The 23444-nt window shown below is 45.3% G+C and overlaps 1 protein-coding gene and 1 long non-coding RNA gene across 4 annotated transcripts in view; one reads left to right on the top strand and one right to left on the bottom strand.

The window, feature by feature from the left end:
* LAS1L (LAS1 like ribosome biogenesis factor) overlaps nt 1-6562 on the bottom strand; it is a 39155-nt gene extending 32593 nt beyond the window's left edge. The window contains exons 1-5 of one of the 3 annotated variants that reach the window (XM_088664652.1): nt 6049-6562; nt 4993-5223; nt 3655-3780; nt 1723-1792; nt 1474-1555 (exon numbers count right to left, since the gene is read on the bottom strand). In XM_088664652.1, the coding sequence (XP_088520778.1) occupies nt 1474-1555; nt 1723-1792; nt 3655-3780; nt 4993-5174 (460 nt within the window). In that variant the 5' untranslated portion in view covers nt 5175-5223; nt 6049-6562. The remainder of the gene's footprint in view (nt 1-1473; nt 1556-1722; nt 1793-3654; nt 3781-4992; nt 5224-6048) is intronic. The other 2 variants (XM_035113575.3, XM_035113576.3) reach the window with 2 other exon arrangements.
* Nucleotides 6557-23444, top strand: part of LOC132591513 (uncharacterized) — a 43185-nt gene continuing 26297 nt past the window's right edge. Inside the window, exons 1-3 of the long non-coding RNA XR_009557012.2 lie at nt 6557-6822; nt 10754-10953; nt 15130-15283. This is a non-coding gene — a long non-coding RNA (uncharacterized LOC132591513). The remainder of the gene's footprint in view (nt 6823-10753; nt 10954-15129; nt 15284-23444) is intronic.

Here is a 23444-nt window from a genome sequence, read left to right as displayed (position 1 = left end):
AAATGAACACTATCTGCCCTATCTGCCCTATCTTCAGATCATCCAGTTTCTCTATTGGTGAAAGCATTTGCCAAGCCCTAAATGCGCAGCACCACCTGCTGGAAATAACAAAGTACTGCACATAGTGGTTAGGCGTTTGGTGAGACAGAGCAGCCCACTGGAGCAGAAGAGCAGCAGGTGAAGGTGGAATAAGAGTTAAATGTCTCTTTTGCCCCAATGTTATCTGATCAAAAAGGTCCTCAAAAGCACGAGACTTGCAATGGTTCCACATAAATCTCCAGTACTCTCGGAGCTACATGCTGAGTGGGTCATGCCCAGAAAGCAAGGCTAGAAGTAAACGAAAAATTACAAGAACTCGGGCCAGAAAGGATAATTTCAAAAGATCTTCACAAAGTTTTATTCAGGATAACTTCCAGTAAATATCAACATCAGGACAAGGCCCTGTTTCGATGATTCTTCATCAGCGAGGTTTCTCAGGTCTAAGTGTACCAAGTATGTTTGCTTTGGTAAGCAAGGCTGACGGGCTCTTTTCATGCCAGGTAATCCAATCTCATCAATTTTAAACTCTGTGGTTTGCATGGGGGGGGGGGATGCCCAACCAGTGGGCCAGCACTGGAAAGCTAGTAAAGGCTTGTAAGATCTCACAAGGGTATCCCAGAGCCAGCATGCTGAGCAGGCCTTGGCCCCCAAGCAAGGCAGAGAGCTTAAAAGCTCTTTCTATGCCAGGTAACTCTATGTCTTGCTTTGCTTTGCCCTGTACAATTTCAACCTGTCTGCCTTCAACTGTGTCAGTTAGTGAAAGTTAATCGCATGTAATGCGCAATCATACTGCACACAGATTGTCAACGAGACTGATATTCCATATTTATCACCTGCAGATCTACTCCTCCCTCAAAGGACACCGACCTTTGTCTCTTACTACCCCTTCTGCCTGGAAATACCTTTCCAGAATACCTCGCTTCCAACCCTTCCTCAAAACACACCTCTTCCATGAAGCCTTTAGCAAACCCGCTCCCCACTTACCCTCATACTTTATTCCAACTAAGCCTAAGTACAGATAACTATACCCCCTTTTATACCCAGTAGATGGCTGTAATCTATGGAAGAGTCTTTCTTGAAAGTTCCAAAGATCTCAGAAGCCCACTCTGTAGTAATTCAGCAGGGCTTTTAGTATGGCTGCTCCTGTTCTGTGGAACAGCATTCCTGTTGAGATATGACACCTGCACTTTCTGGAAGCAACTGAAGATATTTTTGTTCCCATAGGCTTCCCCAGCTGGATAAATGGGTCTTTACCATGAGTCTTTACTTGTTACAGGTTTTCAATTTTAAACTGATTTCAATTATTTGTAAATTGACTTGTCACCTATTCTTCCCATTCACCCCTGCTTCCATTTCTCTAGGTGGGAGCCTCTAGAGTCTGACCCATTCTCCCACACAATGGGCACAGATAGCACTATATAAAACTGCACTTACCTTTTTGGCAAGCATCCAGGTGAGGTAGGTTGCCATGGGTCAAATCATGACGAAGGTTCACAATCCAGACTGGGAGGTTTAGCTATGAAAGAGAACCAAATGGTCATTAACATCACAGGGGCAAGGAAGGGGTAAGACCTCTCTCACATTTGCTGGAGACGAATACTATCTGTGTCATCATTCTCCAACTGCCTGTGTGTGTGTGATGTCTGTAGCCTGCAGAGACTTAATTCTCTGTAACCTTCCTACCTCTTTTGCTAGACGTCTCAGTGGAATGACGACCGTTTTCTGCTTCCGCTCTGTGATGAGGTTCACAAACCTGCACATGAAAGAAAAAATTACCCAATACACAACTGATACACAACTGATTCTAGTTTTTCATGATACATTTGTCTGAAAAAATTGTTTCCAGGAATGCAGTCAAAATATAAAACTGGAATAAATCTTTATTTTGTTTTCCTGAACTAAACCTGAACTATTGTTTGAAAGTGTCCACTGAACGTGAATCCACAAAAAATGAATAAATAGAAGTTCAGTCAATAATATCTGATGTGGTATTGTCAAGGTGCTGTTGCGGCTACTCTTGAGTAACAACATCTGAGTCTGCTCTGTCTTTAAAAGTTTTACCGTGCATAGTATTTACAGTGCAAAGTTGGCAAAGAACATGACCTCTCAGTCACTCGCAGAATCCGGGAGCGGATGCCTCCTGTTACGTGTCCAGCATAAGAGCTTGGGAACCCCAAAACGCCGCCCCGACCTTATGTTTCAGCGCACGCCTTAAATCAGGCAACGGAAGCGGCTGCCTGCTCCCCTCCACCTGCTGCTCAGGGCGGTGCAAGGGCTCTCCTACATCGCTGAGCCTTAACTGCTCCATCCCACTAACTTCCTCATCTCCCCCACCTGACCCGCTAGTGCTGCTCTCACTGGTCGAGGTGCTGGTGTGGAGGATGGGCGGAGGTCCCCTGACAAGTATCATCAGATTTAATCAGCATGAGCACAATGTACATGTCTCTGACTGTAAGATTAAAATTAACATTTCAAATTTATTACATACTTAGAATTCTTTTAGACCTATCAGCTCGCTCTGCCCCACAACACTAATCAAAATATTACTTAAATACTTAAGTTTGATTTCAAACTACACCCACAGAATATCTGACTGGTAATTTCTTAATAGACTAATAAAGGACCATCTTCATATATGAGGATCAGACTGAATCAAAGGCATTGTGCATTGCCCTTTATACAATCACCTAGGAACATATTGCTCTATTTATTTCAGAATTTTCTAGAAGACCAGTCATATAATTCCAAAATTTGATGGTTGCTAGATGATGCAAACAGGTTTGTTGCCTATAGAGCAGCTTCATATGTGCTAGCACGAGAGAAAGTTGTGGGTGACTCCCCCCCCCAACAGTGTCAGCTGCCAAAAGAATTATTTAATCTAAATTAATTGGGAACCTTATATTTTACTTTTTTTCTAATCTGCAGTTCTAAAAATGTGAAATGCCTTAAATCAGGGGTGGCCAACTCCCAAGAGACTGCGATCTACTCACCCAGTTAAAAACTGGCAGTGATCTACCCCCTTTTGGGGGGGTTCAGGGCAAAGTTGTTGAGCTTTCCTTAGGAAGGAAAGCCCTGGTTTTTTTTTGGGGGGGGTGCAGGGCTTTTTTTTAGGGGAGCCAAAGTTGTTTAGCTTCTTTGGGGGGAGCCAGTGATCTACCACAGATGTCCAGTGATCTACTGGTAGATCACGATCTACCTGTTGGACGTGTCTGCCTTAAATCAATCATCTTGGATTGTCTGGTTTTGCTTTTATTATTTAAATCGAATTGAATGGCTGTATTCAAGTTCTCACATGCAAGCTAGAACTAAACCTGTTGGTTCCTATGTGTCAGCTCAGTTATTAAACCTTTATTCACCTTAACTGAAATCAAAACAGAATTTCAGTTGTGGGTAAACCTGAGCTGGAGTCAACACCCAAGAACTTAATGGTTGGAATTTTAGTGTATACTGCAACTATGAATTATATATAGACTGAAAAAGCTATAAAAGTATGACAGCTTTCTCCAAAAAGAGCCTAATCTCTTCCTGCTTGGCACTAGGGGTGTGGAATTATTGACTAGCACAAACACCCTTCCCAGCCTTCCAATCTTCCTTCCTCTGTCTACCCATTCTTACCTCACAAGAGCTAGACCATACGTAAGGACCAGTTCATGGGATTTCAGAACACCAGAGGCATCTAGAAGTTTACAACGAATCAGATCCGCAGTGCACTCCACAGCTAATGGCATCCTATGCCCATACCTTGGTTTAAAGAGTGAAACACAGTTGTTAGGATTGTCTCCATTCTGAAGACAAAAAGCATATACTTACCTCCTAGAGCAGTAGTTTTCAAACTTTGAGTTTAAGAGAACCCCTTCCTCAAGTAGACCTGTGAACTCCTTGAACCGTGGAAAAGTGGCATACAAATAAAATTATGTATGTTAAGTACAGTGGTACCTCGACTTACGAATTTAATCCATTCCGAATGCACATTTGTATGTAGAAAAATTTGTAAGTCGAATCGCGGTTTCTCATAGGAGTGCATTGGAAATGAATTAATTCGTTCCGGAGCCTAGAAAAAAGCCCCAAAGCAGCGGGAAAAACGGCCGCAGCGGTCTCGCACCACAGAGCAGGGAGCGCAGCGGTGGCGAGGGCAATGATCCGGCAGGAGGCCGGCAGGGCAGTGGCGGTGAAGAGGGCCGGATGAAAGGCTCCCTCGAAGAAACAGGAAGCGCGGTGGCGCGGCAGGCGAAAACCGGAGGGCTGAGATGCGACCGCTGATCAGCTGTTCTGCGGCTTTAAAGCGGTCTCCCTCAGCAAAGCCGGCAGAGCAGCGGCGGCAAGGGCAACGATCCTCTCGCCGCCCGGTTTCTTTTTGTTTTCCAATGCATTTCTTATCAATAAAAAATTTAGTGAGGTGCAACAATTTTTTATTCTGAAAGTGTGGCCCAGAGAAAATGTTTGAGAACCACTGATCTAAATTCAAGAGAAAAACCAAGAGCTTGGGACTGAGAAAAGAATAGGTTCTGCTAAGCAGAGAAGGAAAGGACAGAGGAGAGGACAGAGGTCTTCACCCCTAGCAATCATAGGATAGAGCAGAGCTTTCCAAACTGTGTGTCACGACACATTAGTGTGTCAGTTGCCGTTTGTAGATGTACCATGTGAATGCTCCCCGCACTTCTCCCGGGTCTGAAAGGGGATAGTTTAACCTTCAGTTTGCTGAATTACTGTGTGGCGAAATGATGCATGTCTAAAAAGTGTGTCACCAACATGTAAAGTTTGGAAAGCTCTGGGATAGAGTATCTATAACAGGCATCCCCAGACTTCGGCCCTCCAGATGCTTTGGACTACAATTCCCATCATCCCTGACCACTGGTCCTGTTAGCTAGGGATCATGGGAGTTGTAGGTCAAAACATCTGGAGGGCCGCAGTTTGGGGATGCCTGCTCTATAACCTTTTCACATTCCCTCTTACCTGCTTTTCCAAGCAGATATTCGGTCCAACGCATCCTGTTGTATCTCACGGTCCCCACAATATAGGCCCACCATCACTTGGTCCCATTCAGCTTTGCTCTCCCAAGCCACGACACTCTGCGGTCTCTTCCGCCAAGACACCTGCTTCCATCCTGGGGTTGTGCTACTGGGACCACTAGCCATGCTGCGGCTTCACTCTTCAACAACCTCCACAGATCCAACACTATAAAATCTAAGGATAAAACAAAACTTTTGTGAGCTGAAACACACCAAAGTCCATGTCTCATATGTGTTCTCAAACTGCCAAGTGCTGTCCCTACGTCCCACACAAGTTCAAAACTCAGCATGGACAAAACTGGCATTTACTCAACTTCCCAGTAGGCAGCTGTGCTGCTCTGTAGCAGCATAAACAAAAGAACATCTTGAAGCACCTTTAACACAATCAAATTCTTTAGCCTATACTTGATGCTGTTTTCCTGCATTTCTGTGGCGGTCCTATATCCATTTATCTATCTGTCTAACCATACACACATAAAGAAACATACAGTACCTTTTTGTGTGATGCATAAATATAAAAAGAGACATTTTAAAATATTCATACAGCTCTGGATCCTGGTAAGATCCTGTTAATAACTAAAATCATACACTGATGACAATTACTAACAGTTTTGCATGCGCTCTCTATAAATATATCACACGCACACTTACACTCAAGTCTCTGCTGCTTTTGCTGCTTTTACTCAGTAGCAATTCATACCTTCACATTATACATACATTACACAAAATATGTAATATTTCAGATGTATATACTTAAACATATACACTAACACACATAAAGTTTATAAATTAGGATCACTATATTTAGTAGCATTGTGATCCTAATTTATAAACATTATGTGTTAGTGTATATGTTTAAGTAGATAGTACCGTAGTACCGGTATTTATGTGATTCTATGTTGTTTTAAACTGTATTGAGTTGAACTACTGTAAGGCCGCCGCCAGCACATGGAACAATAATTCCTACGAATATATTCATATATTATATTTTCAGACGTACATACAACACACGCGCGCGCACGCACACTGTGTGACGAGCACGTGTAGGGAGGTATTCCATATACACATAGGATGCAAAACCACCACTTAAGTCCCCACCGACGTTCTCTGCGCCCTGTTTGAGAAGGGTGTGTGTGAGGCACCTGTAACCACTCCACCCGCCCCCCACGTCCACCTTATGCTGAGCAGACCCGCCGCACACTTATATCCTGCGCCGAGGGGACCTGCTGAAGAGAAGCGAGGCTCCCCAGCTCGTCCAAAGTCAAGAAGAGGATAGTAGGCCGACTGACGGGAAAAGAAAACGAGCGGGAGACAAAGCGAGACCAATTACAGCGGCAGGGGCGGGGCGAAGGAAGCGAGGGAGCAATCTGACTGGGTGCGCGTCGCCCCCTGCGACACGGAAGCGGATATGTGGGAGAAGGCATAGGCGGCAAGACTGTCCCCGGCGGCTGAGCTTCCGGGGCTTTCCAGGCTTGGTGTTTGTGGTTGCCGGTCTTCACCTGGGCGGAAGTGACGGTTGCCAATAGCAACGGCAAGGGATTCCAGGGTTTTAAGGGCAGCTGCGGTTGGGCGGAAGCCTCTATGCTTTCCTCAGGCGGGGGCGCAAGCGCACAAGCGTACCATGCTCGCGTGAAAGGCGTCAGTGAGGTGACTCAGGTTGGGAAGAGATATAAGCATCTTACGATTTTATTTAGGCTTCATCCATTTTTTCAGCCAGGCTGGTGTACCTGGCTCTCCCCGTTCCCGATTTATATCCCCACGACAACCCTGTAAGGTAAGTCAGGCCGAGAGGCAGTAGCTGAGTGTGGCAATATGAAACCCTGGTCTCCTCCAGGCCCAACCACTAGGCCAAACTGCCTCCCACAGCCCTGTTAAACATTCAGCAAAAGTTTTTGAGGAAAGAACAACCCCTCACGCTCTCCACACACAACTTTTCACACAAAATGAGATCCAGGTTCCAATGCCTCCCTTTCAGCTTTTATTTGTGGGGAAGTCGTGCCAGGGGATCTACTGCAGCTGCTGTTGCTACACCAGATCCTTGAACCCCTCCATTGTTTTCAACAGTCCCCTCTCAGCCCTGCCCACACTCTGTGGGCAATAATTTCCCTGATCCATAAGAATGAAACCTGCTTTATACAAATGAATACCCCAAATGCCTATTGAGACCAAGAACTCAGATTGTTTAGTGTGGCAGCACCTACACTTTGGAACACTCTGCCTGTTGGGACCAAGTAGGCACCTTATTGTACCCATCCTTGAAGGGCCCTGGGTGACAGCAGGTCTGGGTAAATGTCCCCTCAAAATTTGACAGTGAATAAAAAAATCTGCTGACTTCCTGTTCAGTTGTTGTTTACTCTGGCTCAGCTTCTGGGTTGAAGATGCATCTTTAAACATGCCCATGCTTACAGACTCCAGTACTCTCTGGGATTTTACAACAGCTAGGACTGGCAATCCTGCCAAGGCTCTTGTCTCACTATGAAACAGCGAGATTCAGAGGGACATGGAAATGATCTCTCCTGAGTAGTTTCTCTGCTACTGTGGAGCACATTCAGTTCCCTGATATACATGATATGAAGCAGGCAGGCGGGATGACAGAGTATAGGTGGTGGAAGTCCCACTGCAAACATATCCAAACACATTCAATCATGCCTACTCTGTGGCTGTGAAAACACAAAGAGGGCCTACTCCATTGCTTCCAAGTCACCATCAAGAAATCAGCTGGTGGAGTTTTTCAGGGTGGTCAGCAGGCTGTTGGCACCTATATCAGTGGAGTGGGCCCAGGACACTTCAGAGACCTGTGAGTTGCTTGCTAGGCACTTTGAGGGCAAGGTTTATTCATCTCCATAGTGAGCTAGATGCTGTGATGGATGTATTCCCAATATAGGTTTCAAGCACTCCATCAAGCCATGTTTTGTGGGATCAGTTTCAGCTTTTGCAGCCAGACGATGTTGGCAGGATGATTGTGAATACGTACCCAACAACGTGTCATTTAGACCCTTGCCCTTCATGAGGGGGTGATGTTGCTCACGTAGAAGGAGGTGATAGTTCAACCACTCCTGGGGGGGGGGGGAAACCCGCCCTAGACCAGATGGCATTTAACAACTACTGCTCTGTCGTAGATACCACTTTTGGGGACAAGGAATTTAGGGAGCCATTATGATGCAACTGCAGGCGTTCCTGGAGGAAACAATATGTAGACACATTTCAATCTGGATTCAGACCCGGATTTGGGATTGAATCTGCTTTGGCCAACCTGGTGAATGACAACTATTGGGAGAGGGAGAATATGACCCTGTAGCTCTAACGAGATCTCTCATTGGCTTTTGATACCTTTAACATTGTATCCTCCTGAACCATCTATGAGACATGGGTGTAGAGAAGGGATGTTACTCAGGAGAGTCTCTCCCATGCCATTCCTGGCCCCACTGCTGCACAACAGCCCTGCAGTGCCTTCCTGTTGTTGTTGTTTTTTTTAAAAAAAAAGCAGTTCAGCTGCTTTAAAATAAATTGAAAAGAATAATTGCAAACTGAACACCCCACCTGCTCCACCTTTCCCCAACCTAAAGGCATAGTTAATATGTCATATAAGCACTGAAGTGGAGAGAGGCTGAATGTTACTAATATCAGTAAGAAGGAAAATATTAATGCAACCATATATTATGGAATACAACAAGCGCAGTGCCCTTCTACCACATTTTAGGTCACAGCCTCAGAAAAGGGAGGAAATGACCAATTAACATTTAAACCTAGGCATCCTGGACCAATCCTCACACCTCCAACCAAACCCTTGAAATTTCCTTAGAGTTTAAAGTCAGTTCCCCAGTTCCTTGCTTCTCCCTGAGAATAGAGTAAATTACTGTGTTTGACCTCCAATAGCATGGTTCCCAGTAGCAGCAGCAGCAGCACTTTTTAAAGACTTTTACAGCATTTAATGTTTAAAATATTTTCATTTTTTTTTCTTTCATAACACTTCTCTGATTGCCACAACAACACGTATACTTTCAGGCCCTTTTTGTTGCTCTATATTTTCTTCCAGTGCTTTGAGGCCTAGTGAAGAGGAACAGAACCAATGCATACCACACGTATGCAAAAACAAAACTGAAACCTTTTTCTTTTCTGGTGACAACAGCACCTTCTAAAGGAAGAAATGTATCTTGTTCTTGCATTGGAGAGTTCAGTTTGTAACCTAGGACTTGCTTGTCCTCACAGAAATTAGAATAATCTGGTACCATACATATTTTTTTAAAATGATTTATAAAATATTTGAACCCATTATCTTAAAATGTGTTATTCATCATGTTAAAATAAAACATTTCCATAATCTATCCCCCGCATTTTTCCAGTGTTTCGGAAAAAACAAAAAAGGCTTCAGGAAAAAAATGGAAAAAACCCCGTTCCCCCCCGCCCCAATTTTTTTCGCTTTTTTTCCTGGCCTTTACATCTCTAGGCCCAGGCCACAAATGCCAAGTTCTGGAAGGCTTTTGATCTCAATAATCTTGATTTTTGCTATTCCAAGGCTTGGCCCTTCCTGAAAAGATCTTGCATAAGCAAAAGTGCCCAGGGGCAAAAGTGATCAAGATCCCTTCTTTGCCATTTGGTCTCATTTTATTTTATTTTATATACAAACACAGCGACTCAGGAATGTCAGGTACCACAGATCTATGCCATAGCTGCCAAGTTATCCCTTTTTTACAGGGATTTTCCCTTATGCTGAATAGGCTTCCTCGCGAGAAAAGGGAAAACTTGGCAGCTATGATCTATGCAAGTGTCCTAATTTATTACATCCCAATGTTGTTTATTTCTTTGAAATGGACTGGGACCATGGAACCCTTTGGTAATTACAGACAATACATCCTTTCCCCCTCAGTATGCTTTATTATTGAGGGACCCAGGTGGCGCTGTGGTTAAACCACTGAGCCTAGGGCTTGCTGATCAGAAGGTCGGCGGTTCGAATCCCTGTGGCGGGGTGAGCTCCCGTTGCTTGGTCCCAGCTCCTGCCAACCTAGCAGTTCGAAAGCACATCAAAATGCAAGTAGATAAATAGGAACCGCTACAGCGGGAAGGTAAACGGCGTTTCCATGTGCTGCTCTGGTTCGCCAGAAGCGGCTTTGTCATGCTGGCCACATGACCTGGAAGCTGTACGCTGGCTCCCTCGGCCAATAATGCGAGATGAGTGCGCAACCCCAGAGTCGGTCACGACTAGACCTAATGGTCAGGGGTCCCTTTACCTTTATGCTTTATTATTAGCTTAGTAAATCACAGCTGCATTCTATATTTCTTTATTGACAAGTGTGACATCTAATCTTTGTTTTTAAAAAACCAATCTTTTATTTCTTTTTTCTGTATTTGTCTCTTGCTAATGAAAATTCTTTGAACAAAGATTGAATTTTGAATTGTTGTAACCCACCCTGGATAGGCTGGTAAAAGTGTGGTAACAAATTTTATCACCACCCTTGAATTTTTCTTTTCAAAGGTAAAAGTCATGTCTATTTCTCCTTCCCACTTTTGCTTCAGGCCCCAACCACTGCTGCCATGCATGTAGGTGGTTGTGCCATGCAGCCTGCAGACTGAAAAAGGTTTCCCACATGTGTTCTAACTGGAGAGGCAAGGAATTGGACCTAGAACTTTTCACATGCAAAACATGTGCATTAACCCTGCCCCCTCCCTGACCTTTTCACCAGAAAACCATGTAATTTCTTTCACAGTACCAGCAATCCAGGGGATGCAGAACTCTGAGAGACTTTCATAACTGCATGCCACTCTGCTGCAGAGGGATATTTGCTCTGATGGCAGCAATTGTTTATGATCCTTTTGGTCAGAGAGGGCTGCTTGACTTGAACCTGTTATTGTGCACGTTTCGAAAACAGGAACACCTGATCAGCTGTGTCAGAGAGTGTCCCAAAAGGTGGGTTCAGAAGATAGTTAAGTACAATTAAATTCAATTTGTCTCTAAATCTTATTTAGGCAGGCACGGCTCTGTGAGAGAGATTACAGCTAATGTTTATTTGCCAGCCAGGGAAAGTTTTTTTGTTTTTTGTTTACAAGCCCAAGAGGCTGCAAAATCGAGAAATGCCTCCTAACAAATTAATTAGCCAGTAAGTATCCTTCAGCTTTTTGTAGGTAACACATTAGACGTGGGGAGGACAAAGGAGGTGGCTTCTCTATAGCAGAATCCCTTTTTCCTTCTGATTCTTTGGAGACAATGACAGCAGCACACAGGTTCCTTGGGCGTGAATGTCGTTTGCTGCCAGCATTGGCCAAGGCCAATTAAGGATGATCAAAAGCTCCTTCCTAAAAATTCTAGCCTCCAGCTTGTTCATAATCAAATTAAACCATAAAAACTGCATTTAGCAGTCGATTTTCTGGCCCTTTGAGGTGCTGTTGCTGGAGTTGGGCAGATGTAATGTTCCCAGTCCCTTTACCCTGGGTCAGAGATTGAGACTGCAATTTCTACAAGGTGGCAAACCATGAGCTCCTTGGAGAAAAGGTGGTGTGTAAATGCAAGTAATTATTATTATTATTTGCTTGCATAAAGCTTATGCAGAGTATGCCTGGTTTTATTGATCACATGTTCTGATTTGTTTGTCAGGAGGTTATATGACAGTGAGCATTCAGCCTGATTTGTTTGTGCTTTGTTTATACATCTTCCTGTTATTCATTCATACAATGATGCCAAGGTTGCAGGTTCGATCCCTGTATGGGACAGCTGCATATTCCTGCATTGGAGGGGTTTGGACTAGATAATCTTCTGGGTCCCTTCCAACTCTACAATTCTCTGATTCTATCATCCACACTTTCAGAGCATTTCCCTGTCTCTTTCCTAACTACAATTAGTCATGGTTTTTAAAAAGTGAATTTGTTGTGTTAGGATGAGAGAGACCTTTAATACATTTTAATTACACAAATCAAAATCTTCAGTATTCCTTTGAATCCCCCCTGCAAAATATTGACAGCTGACCTTAAATACAGAGAGCAAATAGAGCAAGTCCTATTAGTGGGACTTAATTCTCAGGAAACATGCAGGGGTTTGTGCTGGGCAAATATGTTGGCCATGTGTCTCTCTTTGCATTGGAAAAATCTCTCTTTGAAGGCATCCTACTTTTCATAATGAAAAGAAATCCCAACATTCCTGACCACTGGCCACACTCGCTAGGGCTGATGGGAATTGTAGCCCAACAGTGTCTCAAGGTCATCAGCATGGTACAGACAATACTGACAAGATGGATAAGTGGCTTGACTCAGAAGTTTCCTATGTCCCTGTGCACATTGGACAATCTGCCCAATGAGGCGTTTTCAAGCATTATACCACCGCATGGAGCCTCCACCACATAACAAAATCAAGAACTTTGTGACATCTTAACATATCTTAACATAAACATTACATCTTAACATATACATTATGGCATAAGCCTCATATGACAAAGTGAAGTAGCCCTGTAGAAGCTTGTGTCATAACAAAATTTCTATGCCGTTGTTCTCTGTTGTTTATTCTGCAACCCACTCACATAGCCTGCCTCTTTGGAATTCGTTATGCAGACACATTTCCAGTATGGCTGTCATTGTGTTTGAATTGTAGCATTGTAGTCCATTCTGTTGTTCTTGAATTACACAAAATGCAGCCATCCCCCCCATCTGATTGAAATGCCAGGCCCCTCGCTGAATGATGATTTAATAAGTTCCATGAGCAATCCTGGCTGTCACAGCAAATTTCAGCAATGGAGTGGTGTGAATCAGCAATGGAGAAGCAAAACACACCAAAGAGCTTTAATTTCCAGGCCAGGTTCTCAGCCTTAGTTGCTGGAAGGATATTTCTTTTTCCTCCCACGATTTCTCCTTTCTGAAGAAGCTCAACATATATTGGCTATGTGGATGCAAAGTGAACACAACTAATAGGTTAACACCCTTCAGTTAAAAAGAAATGCTCATCAATAGTGCTTGTTTTTGTTTTTTAAGAAAGACAAATAAAAATTCCAGATTTTATTTTTTAATTTAAAAACAAGCACTTACAAAAACCGAGTAGCTTATGATTTAGCATTAAATAGGTTTGCGATATTTTGAAGAGCAAAAAGAGGACACATTTGCTGTGACAAATTTGTAGGTGGGCGGGGAAAAAAAAGAAAAATATTAGTAATAAGATAAAAGGTGTATTGAAATATTTAATAATGGTAATAAGAGATGTCAGTTAAAGAGTAGAAAGAGAAGGGGAGATATAAAAAGAAGAAGAGGATTTCCCCCTCTCCCCCCCCCCCAAGAAATGGAAGAAAAGGGAGGGAATGACTAAAAATACAAAAACCAAAAAAATAAAAAAATATGGATGAGGATGGTTACTGCTGCATCGAGAGGTTGGATCCATTACTGAGGCAGCATCCTTGAGGGCTCATGGCTTCCCCATGGGCGCTGGCATATTCAGTCTCCTCTGCACTCGTCCACCAAAATAATAATAATAATAATAATAATAATAGACCAAACCAAGCAACTGAAGGCAAAACAAAACAAATTACTGATGGGGGGGGGAGTCCAATCCGTGGTAGCAGTCAGCTGCGGTCCTGGGGGAAGCAGCACCAGGAGCCACTGCGTTCCCTCCCCAAAACCTCACTGGTCTCATCTTGCGGCCTCAACTTTCTTGCAGTGGGTTGGCTCTCTCCAGTAGCACAACCACCGCATCCTCGCCCACCTTCACAGACTACTGGGCTTGGAGCATGTTGGGGTGCTCCACCGTGCCACGCAGGAGCACCCTAGGGATGTGGTGATGCACAGTGGTAGCAGCCATTTGGTGGAGGAGGAGAGGCCACGGGTGCAGGTCTAGAGGGAGACCTGTGGTGCCCGTATAGGGTGCTGAGCAAAGGCCCCAATGGCAAAGGAATGGCGGGGGTGCAGAGCGGGAACCCTGCTTCTGCAGCCCTGTGTGGGGCTTCCAGTGCGCACTGCACAGCTGCAAAGCACACCGCTTACCTGGGTGTGCCCTGCTGGCCATTGTGCTCCTCAATGGCAGTGTCCTTCTGGAGTGGGGCTGGCCTCCCCTGCTGGCAAAGGGAGAAGATGACAATGAGGGCCATAAGGCTGCTGCCTCCACTGCTGAGTTTGGCCTGCTACCAAACCAAAAAACCCTGGACATTTCACCAAGTTTTAAAAATCCTCCTGGACAAAAATTTTACTCCTGAAAAAGAGGGTATGTCCAGTGAAAACCCGACATATGGCAACTCTACATTACATGACTAGGTCACATGCTCCTCCTTTCCACGCTCCTTGGAAGGAGGACTCCAATGGGTTAGGGAGGTCTATGCTGTAGTTGAGGCAACCTGACAGTAAGGGTCCTGGGGATGATCCAAGCATGGGGTTTTCCCCTCAACCCATTCTCCAACTCGCCCATCTCTGCAACCACAGCCGTGACCTCTGCCACCCTCGCCTCCCTTACTACAGCTGTTGGAGCTTTCCTTGACACTTCCATGGTGACTCATGTACCAGCTTCCGCAGTGCACTCAGACACTAGGAGGAGCCCTATCCAGAGGGGGATGCCCTGTCCAGCACTCAGGGGGCAGAGGCCCTCTCCCATCTATATGCAAGAGGCTCCTAAAGGAGTGAGAAGAGATGAATCCATCTACCAAGCATAGTGAGGGATTGCAGAAATGCTTGCTGCACTAAGTTGAGTCCGCCCTGTTCCTTTATATAGGATAGCAAGGGTATGTGTCATTGTCGGATCAAAGTCTAAGCCTTGGGAGCTAATTCACTTGCCTTTATGTAGCTGAACCTTGGATTAATTATGTGCATTCCCTGTTGTGCCTCAACCAGCAATTTGCATATGTATTGTAGGAATCTGGACATTAAAGCCAGGGGTCACCAACTAAGGCCCAGGGGCCGGATGCGGCCCAATCACCTTCTAAATCCGGCCCACGGACGGTCTGGGAATCAGCATGTTTTTACATGAGTAGAATGTGTTCTTTTATTTAAAATGCATTTCTGGATTATTTGTGGGGCCTGCCTGGTGTTTTTACATGAGTAGAATGTGTCCTTTTATTTAAAATGCATCTCTGGGTTATTTGTGGGGCATATGAATTCATTCATATTTTTTTTCAAAATATAGTCCGGTCCCCCACAAGGTCTGAGGGACAGTGGACCGGCCCCCTGCTGAAAAAGTTTGCTGACCCCTGCATTAAAGCCCTTGAAAAGAATCCTCCTTCAAGCTCTTGTTCTTCAGCAACTGGGAGCTAGGTGTCAGAGGCAGTTGCCAGGGTCAGGTAAGTAATTACTCACAAGGTGCCGGTGAAGTTAACTCTTTATTCAAAGAAACAAAACAGCTCAAGCCTAATGAGCCCAGTAACTTTCCACAGTGAAACAGTTGCAAGGACTGAAGGTCCCCACCTTCCCACAGTTCCCTAAATCTCCTTCCTAGGTCCTTTGCAAGCAACCTGAGGCTCCTTCTTCTTGTCTCTCTTTCATCCATCCTCTTCATTCCTCTTCATTCTCTGGGAGACCAGGATGGTTGCAGCTGGAGGGGGAGACCCTCTGGCTTCTTCAACAGCCTACCTAATCTCTGCCTTGTGTCCCCTCCCTCTTCCCTAGCCTCCGCTTCTGCCTCTGCTTTTGGATTGCTCTCTGACCCAGTCTCTTCCTGTTCACTAAACCCTGTTGCCTCTTCAGCTTCTGACACGTCCTCCCAATCTTTTCCCTCTGACCACTCATTGTCATCCCACCACCAATCCCCTGGCTTCCTCCCTTGTGGGTTACCCAGCTGGTGCCTCCCACCATGCTTCTGCATCCAGCCAGTCCATGGCCTTAGGATAGTAGCCTTTCCCCCACTTCATGTTTTAATCCATCTCCAATTCCCAAAGTGACAAAAAGCTCTAGGTGCCACATTGCATTGCACTTTAGAGTTACAGTGTCATTTTATTTTGTTATGCATTTTATTTTGTTTATTTGTTTTTATGAACAAAATTTGTACACTGCTGAATTGTAACTAATATCCCTAAGCTATGTGTATGTGTACAAGACATATCGGGAGTAAAGGCAGTCCTAAAAAGCAGAACAAACTGCAAGCGTGGGCAAGGCACAAGAGTGCATGGTTTGCCTTGCTATTCCCCACGTCAAACACTAGCAGGGCTGTGATGAGTGTGTGGCAGGGGGGGGGAGTCTGACCCATGAGAGGGAGCAGCAGGGGCGTACCCAGGATCAAAACTAGGGGGCGGCAAGCCATGGTTGTTCAGGGGTGGGGCCAAGGCACGGGAGGGGAGGGGCCACGAAGTGGGAATGTGGGCGGGGCTACAGAGTCCAGGTGAAACTGACTCCGGGAAGAAGTTTCATCCTGGGCGCCACCCTGGGGGAGAATGCGTGTGTGCGGCGGTTTCTGTTCCCGAATGCCTCGGGCGTGCGGAGCCGCGGCGGGGCTGGGGAGGAGATAAGCTTGGCGAGGTGGAACATGGATGGATAGAGGAGGAAGCAGCGGCAGCAGTAGCAGCAGCGAGAGCGCCCGGGACTTTGAGGTCATCATGGCCAAAGAGCTGAGCCAAGCCAAGGTGCTGGACTTCCTCTGCCAGGCCAGGGGGAGCATGGCCAATTCCGCCTTGCTGAGCCACTTCAGGCTCTTCTTGGGGGTGTTGAATAAACTCAAGGGCTGTGTATGTGTGTGTGTTGAATCAAGTCAAGGGGTGTGTGTGTGTGTGTTTGATCTAGATGCTATACTCCTATTGATGCAGCCCAGAATTGCATTGGCTTTTTTAGCTGCTGCATCACACTGCTGACTCATGTCAAGTCTGTGGTCTACCAAGACTCCTAGGTCCTTTTCACATGTACTGCTCTCATGCCAGGTGTCACCCATCCTTTTAAATAATACCAACTGTGGCATCAAATAAAGGGGTGGGGGTGTTGAATAAACTCAAGGGCTGTGTATGTGTGTGTGTTGAATCATGTCAAGGTGTGTGTGTGTGTGTGTGTGTGTGTGTGTGTGTGTTTGATCTAGATCAGGCATCCCCAAACTTCGGCCCTCCAGATGTTTTGGACTACAATTCCCATCATCCCTGGCCATTGGTCCTGTTAGCTAGGGATCATGGGAGTTGTAGGCCAAAACATCTGGAGGGCCGCAGTTTGGGGATGCCTGATCTAGATGCTATACTCCTATTGATGCAGCCCAGAATTGCATTGGCTTTTTCAGCTGCTGCATCACACTGTTGACTCATGTCAAGTTTGTGGTCTACCAAGACTCCTAGATTCTTTTCACATGTACTGCTCTCATGCCAGGTGTCACCCATCCTTTTAAATAATACCAACTGTGGCATCAAATAAAGGGGTGGGGGTGTTGAATAAACTCAAGGGCTGTCTGTGTTTTTTTATTATTAAGGGTTTTCTTGGTTTACAAAGAAATGTGCAATGTCTCTCTTAGCATTTTTACAAATCACTTTCATTTGTTGAGACATTGGTGAGGAGAGGGGAAGGAAAGTAGATGGGGGGAGGGTGGGGTGGGGTGATAATGTTTCTATTTTGCTTAATAAGTAAAAACATCACTGTGTTGATGTGAAGTATGGGAAACTTTCCCACTGCCCTAATCAGCCCACCATCTTTTGAGCGCTCTCTCTCTCTCTATCTCAGACACACACACGAAGCTGAGGTGCAGAGCTCTGCTGGCAAGATCTTTTGAGAGAGAGATCTCTCTCACGTTAAAGCAGCTGAGCTGCAGAGCTCTGCCAGGACGCTTCCCCAATGCCCCAATCAGTGTGATCTTTTGAGAGATACAGTATTTGCAAACACTCCTCCCCCACCCCATGCTCCTCTTCTGCCGCCGCCTGCCCTTTTTTCAACCCAAGGAGGGGGGGGGAAGAGGGAGAGAGAGAGAAAGGCTGCCTCTGGGCGATGTGCGCGCGCGGGGCTCCAAGCAGAGGGAGACGGCTGACTGAGGGACGTTTCTCCCTCCGTGCTTTCCTGGTTGCTGCTGCTGCTGCTTTTTTTTTTTTGCTTTACAGCCAGTGGAGCAAAAGCCTTGGGGACTGGGGGGGGGGGACCGGGGGAGAGAAACTTTATGGATGCGATGCATTTGGGAGATCTGCCCTCCCCCGCCCTAAATCTTTCCCAGTAAATGCCCACAATGATTCAAATAGGCGGCGGGGCAGTGGTTGGGACGGCTTCAAAACAGCGACCCCCAGCTTTCCAAGTGGGTGCGAGAGAGAAGTTGACTCCCGCAGGGCGATCCCCGATTTTACTCGTGAGTAAGCCCCCGCTTGGCTTCTCGAAAGGGACTTTGTTCAACGTGCATACGAGATTGCAGCCTCCTTAACTGAGACCTTCCCGACAAGCCACCCATCTCCATTACAGACTTGTAGGTTTTCCAGCTTCTCATATTAAACAAAGTGTTGTTTGTTCTTCTCGCCACACTCACCTTCCCGTAGCTGGTGTTTCCCTGCGGTGGGTTTTTTTTTGTTTTTTGTTTAAAGGCGACTTCTCCTTGCACCCCTCCAATCGCGGCTGCAGGCTTTGTGTTTGAAAACGGCGCGCAGCGCCACCGGAGCCTGCGGGGGAAACTCAGGCTCTCCAAGTCCCGGCAAGGCGAGCGTTGAAGGGGAGGAGCAGGAAGTGATTGCCGCGCGGTGCGACGAGGCCCCAGAACAGCCCCGGGTGCAAGGGGCAGCCAGGGTGCAATCCCATGCGTAATTACGCGTGTTTTGGCTCACTGTGCTCAATGGCAGTTCCTCGCTTGGATGTGCCGCCCCGGCCCTGCTTCTAGGGACGGGCAGCCCTGCTTCTAGGGACGGGCAGCCCTGCTTCTAGGGACGGGCACCTGCCCCCACCTGCCCCGCAGTGGGTACGTCCATGGGGGGCAGTGATTTATGGGCTTTTGTGTCACCCATGAGGCAGGAGCCAGGGCTGGAGGAGGAGGAAAAGTCTGATCAGTTGGAGGAAGGAGGGGGCACAGGCATGTTGGTAGTGGAGAGAGAGGCTGTTCAGGAGCGGGTTGGGCCAGTCGGACCCCCATTGCATCCTAGGACCAGGAGGGGGTAAAAGAGGCAAGTGTAATGGCAACTTCCATGTAGGAGAAGTCTCAGGTGGTGTGCACCCATTCCGTCGAAGGTACATAAGCGTAGGGGTCACAGTCCTACTGTTGCTTCAACTGCTCTGTGAGGACACAAACCAGGGAGAGTTAATGCCCGCTACGTAGTTGCTAGAAGCGTGTGGCAGTGTGTATCCAGTGCTTAGGAGCTGCTGTGTGTGCTTTTGTCAACAAGAATATCTGTCGTTTGTCCTCCTTGACTGAGTATGAGCAGGACACTCCACTGCCCCTTGCGGAAACATAAACACCACTACCAAAAACATTTCAATAAACCATTATACTATCCTGGGAGATATATGTTTATCACTCCTTCTAATAGCGAACTCAGCTGCTGAGTGCTGACATGACTATAGCCATAACGCTGCTCTGCCACCTCTGCATTTAATCTCTCTACAGCAAGTTGGCAATGCCAGTGGTAGTGTGAAAAGCCTGACAGCAGAGGGCCTGCGTGGGCCACGTAAATATCACATAAGGGATTGGGGAAATGATTTTTCTGGAATGGAATGTCATTAAATTTGCCATCATTACTGACTGGGTCAGTATATAGCACAGTGGCAGGAACAGCTGGGGGTGTTTCTCCATAGAGCAGCTCCCTTTCAATCAAAGCCTGGCGTGCAGTCGTGGCTCGAACCTTTTGGTGTGCTTAAATTGATTTTCAAAAAGAATATCATGCATCTTGTTACAACAGCACAGTGTTACTTCAATATAGACTTAACAAAAGTCACTTCCACTGACACAGTATTAATCATAGCAGTTCTTTCTACTCATAACTGCAAAGATATTGATCTAAATATGCCTGTTTATCTCAAGAACCAAGAACAAGCATGCAACGGCACTCTTACTACACAAACACCTGTGATACATATTCAGTAACGGTGGTGGGACAAAGGGCCTCCCAAGTATTTCACAGCAGGGACAGTGATCTCATCTCCTGGCAGGCTATCTGCAACCCTCTGTGTGCTAAATAGATTTCAGGGTGGTTAACAACATAAAAGTACAAGATAAAAACACAAAAAGCACAATAAAACCAGAAAAAAATCCTACAAACCAATAGCCCCCTCCCCACACTCATCAGAAGGGGCACTGCTATGGCCACTGCTATGAAGAGTCCCTGTGCTTTCGAATTTACCACTGTGTTGCAAAGTAACAGATTAAAATGATGTGTGTTGGTTTTACTGACCATTAATTTTTATTTCTTTTTGGTTAATTCTATATTCTGCTATTTTTGATTTTGTTAAATGTTATTGGGCATGTGCTTTTATAATTATTTACTGTAGATTCATTGTTGCTTTATTGTTTGGCTTTAAGCTTTGCATATTTTATATTTGTTATATATTTTCAGTTCTGTAAATCACCCTGGATGATGATAATGATGATTATTTTTTTAAAAAATAATATCACCACCTCCACCACCAAGACCCCTTTCTTGGACAACCTGCTTGAGTGTGTAGCAACTGCACAACTTCAGCTACTCTTTGATGAGGCTGATTTTCTGGATCTCTTTCATTTAGCCTTTAGACCTTTTTTGGTACACTCTTTGTGCATCCTGATGGGTGATGTATCCTGCAATACCAACAGGGGCACTATGACTCTGCGATTTCTCTAAGATCTCTCAGTAGCTTTCAGTGCTACCAATCCTTCTGGATTGTATTTTTAAAGTACTGTGCATGGAGGTCCTGTTTCTGTCCAAATGATCAATTTGAGAAACTATTGTTGAGAGACCACTGCTCAACAACTCGGCAGTTATGATTTTTGGGGGGAGGGGGTCCTATAGGGTTCAATGGTGTCCCTTCTGCTTTGGAACACCTGCATAAAACCATGGTGTAAAGTCATCTAGAGATTGGGAGTGAGGTATCATCAATATTTGAGTTTTCGAAGTACGGAGTAAGTTCTGGGGAAATAAAACAGGCACCCCTATAAAAGTACAATATAAAAAACATGGGCATAAAGAGTGTTCAATTTACATTGTTGTACACCACTTTGATACATTTTGTGAAAAGCAATATATAAATCTTTAAATAAACAAATTCTATAAATTGGATTGAAATACTTCTATCCATTAAATACTGGTAATCAGACAGTCCCCAATATGTGCTTGAAGTCTGTCTTAATAGTGTACTTGCGTCTCCAACATTGCTCACAATTTAAATGATATATTTTACTCATTCTAAAACGGTGTTAGAGCATGTTGGATTTCACAACTGTTTCCGTTAGTTTTTGCATAAATCTCAGTTACAGAAGAATATTTCCATATCCTTTCTCAGGTCTTATCAGTAATGCTACTTGATATGCAGATCAGGGTCACCAACTATTTAGAAGCATGCAGTTTTGGATTTTGGAGTGTGTGTTGTGAGGATGGCCACCCCTTCTGGTCTCATTTATTCCCCCCAGCCCTACCGGAGAAAGAAAAAAAGTGTGTGTGCATGGCTTTTTCATGAAGGCTAGGTAAAAATTATACCCAGTAGAATTGGTATCAGACTTAAAAGCACATAGAGTTGAAAGAGGAAATGGGAAATATCACCTCTGTAATTTCCTCTTTCAGCCCTATACTTCACGAGAGAGGAGAAATTTACCACCCTCACTACCTCATGACCAAGGGAACATGGAGGTGGTGGGGACTTAGTGGATTCATGGACACCAGGGGAAGACGTTAGGGCAACATTACACCAACAATTTTCATGCTGGTGACTCCTGATGTAGATTCTTCTCCCTTCCCTTTTTTAAAAAAGTAAAAATTCATTCAGTTGAGTAGCAACTGTTTGTACAATTTACTCACTAGAGCTTTCTAGATCTTGATATTACTCCCCCATGCAGGAGTCCTACATGCAAGCATGCTGAAGTGGAAGGGGAAGAGAGGTAAGATGGGTTGTGAGTCTTGTAAACTGTAGAGACTACAAAGGCATGAAGAAAGACCAGGTTTTGTTGTCATTTATGTCATTTTAAAAAAGAGAACAAGGCCACACTCCATACCTAAACAAAACTCCACAGGGATAAAGGACTGCAGATGTGCTCTGTCATCATGGTGAATGTTGGCAGCAGAAAGTATCACACAGGTGCACATCCATATCCTTGGGAAGTTGGCAGCAAGATTGAAGAGATGCCAGCCCCCTTCTGCCTGCTTCCGTTCAGCCTTGAGTCCAAGGTTTTCATAATTTTGGATTATGCGGAATGCTTTATCAGAGTGGATGTAGCAACCGAGTAATTTCGTTGTTCCTGCAAGGGGACAATGACAATAAAGATATCTTATATCTTATATCTTATATGCACCCTTAGAAATGCCTACCTGTAACTCAATTCTTCTTCTATATGATTCTCTAAGCTGAAAGTCTGCCTTCTTCCTTATAGACCAGTGGTGGCAAACCTTTGACACACGTGCCAGAGATGGCACTCAGAGCCCTCTCTGTGGGCACACACGCCGTCGCCAAAGCAGGGCCGTTGCTGGGGGTTGGCATGGGGGGACATGTGTGTGACTCGCTTGCCACACCTCCTGATCCGGGCTGGGAGGGAGGAGCGCCACCCTGGTCTAGGCGGATGGTGCTCTCCGCATCCTTGAGGCTCCTGCAATATGCGATCAGGAGATTCTCTGCAGCGATACTGTGGGTGATTGGTGGCTGTGTCAAGGGCTGTTTTCGATTGGCTGCCGTTGTGGCAATTGGGTGGTTTGCAGCTGCCAGTGGCGAGCGTGGAGACGTTTGGTGTCTTCGGCGACTTGTGCAATTGTAAGCACAAGGATTTTTGGCAACCCTCCCCAAAAGCTCAACAACTCTGGGCTACCCCCTCCCCAAAAGTTGAACAACCCCCCACCCAAAAGCTACACTAGTGACCAAAATTGTGGAACCTTCTGGAAAAAGTGTATTTCCAAGGTTTGATGGCTCATAACACTACTTTTTTGGAGTAATACCAGTGCTTTTTTTTTCTGTGGGGACGTAGAGGGACACATACCCTAAACATTTTGTGAATTTAATTGGAGAAGAAATTCACTGTATTTATTTTCCCCAATTAGAACTGTATTTATTTCCCCCGATGGTGATTTTCTTGAGTCAAAATGAGAGTATTCCTAAACATTTTTTAAAGAAAAAAAGCGCTGAGTTATACCATAAAATTATATATCAATGGAAAGGGTTACATTAACCCTAATGTATGAGTTGTTGTTTTTCTAAACAAAAACCTCAGTTTTCAGGTTAAATTGCCATGTTGGCACTTTGCGATAAATAAATGGGTTTTGGGTTGCAGTTTCGGTACTTGGTCTCTAAAAGTTTCACCACCACTGCTATAGACTTTCTCAGGTGCTGAGATAAGCAGAGGGGGCCCCCTTGTTAGTTCCTCTACTCTCAAAGGCAGGGAGGCAGGTAGCAACCCAGGAA

Source organism: Zootoca vivipara, chromosome Z2 (assembly GCF_965207765.1).
Source record: "Zootoca vivipara chromosome Z2, rZooViv2.hap1.1, whole genome shotgun sequence".
NCBI classification, from domain to species: Eukaryota; Metazoa; Chordata; class Lepidosauria; order Squamata; family Lacertidae; genus Zootoca; species Zootoca vivipara.
The sequence above is the reverse complement of the archived record's forward strand: the minus strand, read 5'-3'. Positions and strand labels throughout refer to the sequence as shown.